Here is a 2232-nt window from a genome sequence, read left to right as displayed (position 1 = left end):
TTATAAAAATCTGAGACTTGGGAGCCAAACTGCACCATTTCTTACAAAGGGAAATAGTTCCAACAAGTTCAGTGATATCTGGACACCATGAACCTACCAGAGAGGCCAGACTAGTCAAACCTTTCAACTAGTCTTAGTGTCCTTCTTGTTAGATCTCACTGTCTCTACTTTCTTTATTCCCATTTATGTTTAATTTCCCTTTTAATATACTTTTCCACCTGTCCCCACTACTTAAAAAGTTTCAGAAACAATAACAAATTTCTTAGTGTTTTCTCTGAGGGTCTGGTTTGGGAAAGAGGTAAGAGACCAGTAAAGATGGATTAGGCCCAACAGCCATAAATCTTTGCCTTCTGCACAAATATTTACATCAGTTCTCTGCAAATAAATAATCCTACCATCAGAATTTCCACCAAAGGCAAAAAATTATTTAAAAAATTAGAAGCCATAAAAACATGGATCATAAGAATTAAAAGAGTACTGTATCTTTATCTTAAAATTAGTTTCTACTTCCTAAAATACATTCAGGTTATCAGAAATCTTAATGAAAAATTGAACCAAGCCCAGTTCTCCTTATATGCACTTTAGAGGTTCTTTCTAAAAATATCTTTTATATAGCTTAATTCAATAACTACACAACTTCCCACAGGCTTTTATATATACCTGAAGCAGAAATATTTGTATCAATAAGTTAAAAAAAAGGGGGGGGGGACAAAAACTCACCACACAACAAGTTGGACATTGAGTTTTATAAGACAGAAATTTTCTTATGCAGAGAGAACAGTCTGCAAAAACACAAAATGCATAAGTTAATTAAGCTATACTAATAATATAGAATTGGACTTCTAACAAAATCTGACTCAAGCTGCAGAATATTTCCATCACCTAAGGTATATCATTACATCATTATAATCTTAAATTTCTAGTACCTCTACTTTATGCACATTTACACATGTAATTAAACAGCATTTTTAGGAAAGGGAAACAAATCAAATGTAATGAGTCTCTCAGAAGTCACAACTCCATAAGCAACATACATCACTTTCTGTGTCCTGCATCTATAAAACATAGGAAACACACATGCAAGACCTGGGCTGGTTATTATATAAACGTGCCAGATACCTCTACTACTTACCATTTGAAAATATAAGTTTTGAAATAAGATGTATACATGTCAAGAAATAATATATACCCAGGTTAACAATTTAGAGACTTCTACATCCTAACTCTGTAAATGATGTCCACCACCCCACATTTAACAAGCACTTTTGTGATGGACACTAAGAGAAGAACAGTATATAAGGGAAACTATCAAAGTAGTAAGGCAATTACAGAACAATTCAGTGTAATAAGTTCTAATGATTTAAGCAGGAAATAGGCAAAAACTAAATTCGCCACACTCAAGGCAGTGTAAAATGTTCTCCCAGTCAAAGAAAAAGCAGACGTGACTAAGAAAATGGTACCTTTTTGGTAGCTAATTTACTAGTAGCCCAAATTCAGCTGAGTTAAGGGACCTCATTAAGAAAAATTCAGTTTAGCTGAGGAGGAAAAGATGCTAGTATGATTTCAGTGGTATACATATCCAGGCAATAAGTCTTGCCAGCCTCAGTAACATTACCCCAGGAGGAAAAATGAAGAATCACATTATAAAAAGGATAAAACAGGCAACAGTTTAAATTCTTCTGAGAAGCAAAGAGGAGTAGAGGGGACTGATCTGATTCAGCAATGGAAAGGGCTTGGAAATTGCCCCTCTGTCCTAACAAGTAAAAAGCTAGACAAACTGAAATATCAACAAGTCTTCTCAGATACATCAGAAAAGTGAGGTCATGAGACAACTGCTGCCCCCAAACTGCAGAGACACACAGGTATAAACACAACTTACCAGAGCTAAAACCTCCATGGGAACCAGAGAAGAAACCTGTGCTGGAACTAGTGCCAGAGTAGGAAAACCTGAACCATCATTGACAAATTGCTGGAGGCTCAGTGTGGACAAGTCTGAAAGTTAAAAACTTCAGGGGGGCCCTGTCATGGGAGGTCTTCACACTTTTCTCCGGGAGTTCTACCAGGTTCTCAAAGTGAGTTTTGGAGAAAAAGCTCCTAGTTCTTTCAGGAAGGGGGAGGAAAAAAGTAACCATTTTGAAATAAGTCAGAGCACTCCGTTTTTGACAAGGCCTGCCCTCCGGAAAAACTATTTTACGAGAGCCTAACTTGTTGGAGTTTTAACTGGGCCCAGCT

The 2232-nt window shown here is 36.6% G+C and overlaps 1 protein-coding gene across 1 annotated transcript in view; it reads right to left on the bottom strand.

The window, feature by feature from the left end:
• Positions 1 to 782, bottom strand: part of RAD18 (RAD18 homolog (S. cerevisiae)) — a gene marked incomplete at both ends in the record, with an annotated part of 102322 nt that extends 101540 nt beyond the window's left edge. Inside the window, 1 exon segment of the mRNA XM_008590540.1 lies at positions 721 to 782. Coding sequence (XP_008588762.1) covers positions 721 to 782 — 62 coding nt within the window.
• Between the last annotated feature and the right edge of the window lie 1450 nt (positions 783 to 2232).

Source organism: Galeopterus variegatus, unplaced genomic scaffold (genome assembly GCF_000696425.1).
Source record: "Galeopterus variegatus unplaced genomic scaffold, G_variegatus-3.0.2 Scaffold6191, whole genome shotgun sequence".
NCBI classification, from domain to species: Eukaryota; Metazoa; Chordata; class Mammalia; order Dermoptera; family Cynocephalidae; genus Galeopterus; species Galeopterus variegatus.
The sequence above is the reverse complement of the archived record's forward strand: the minus strand, read 5'-3'. Positions and strand labels throughout refer to the sequence as shown.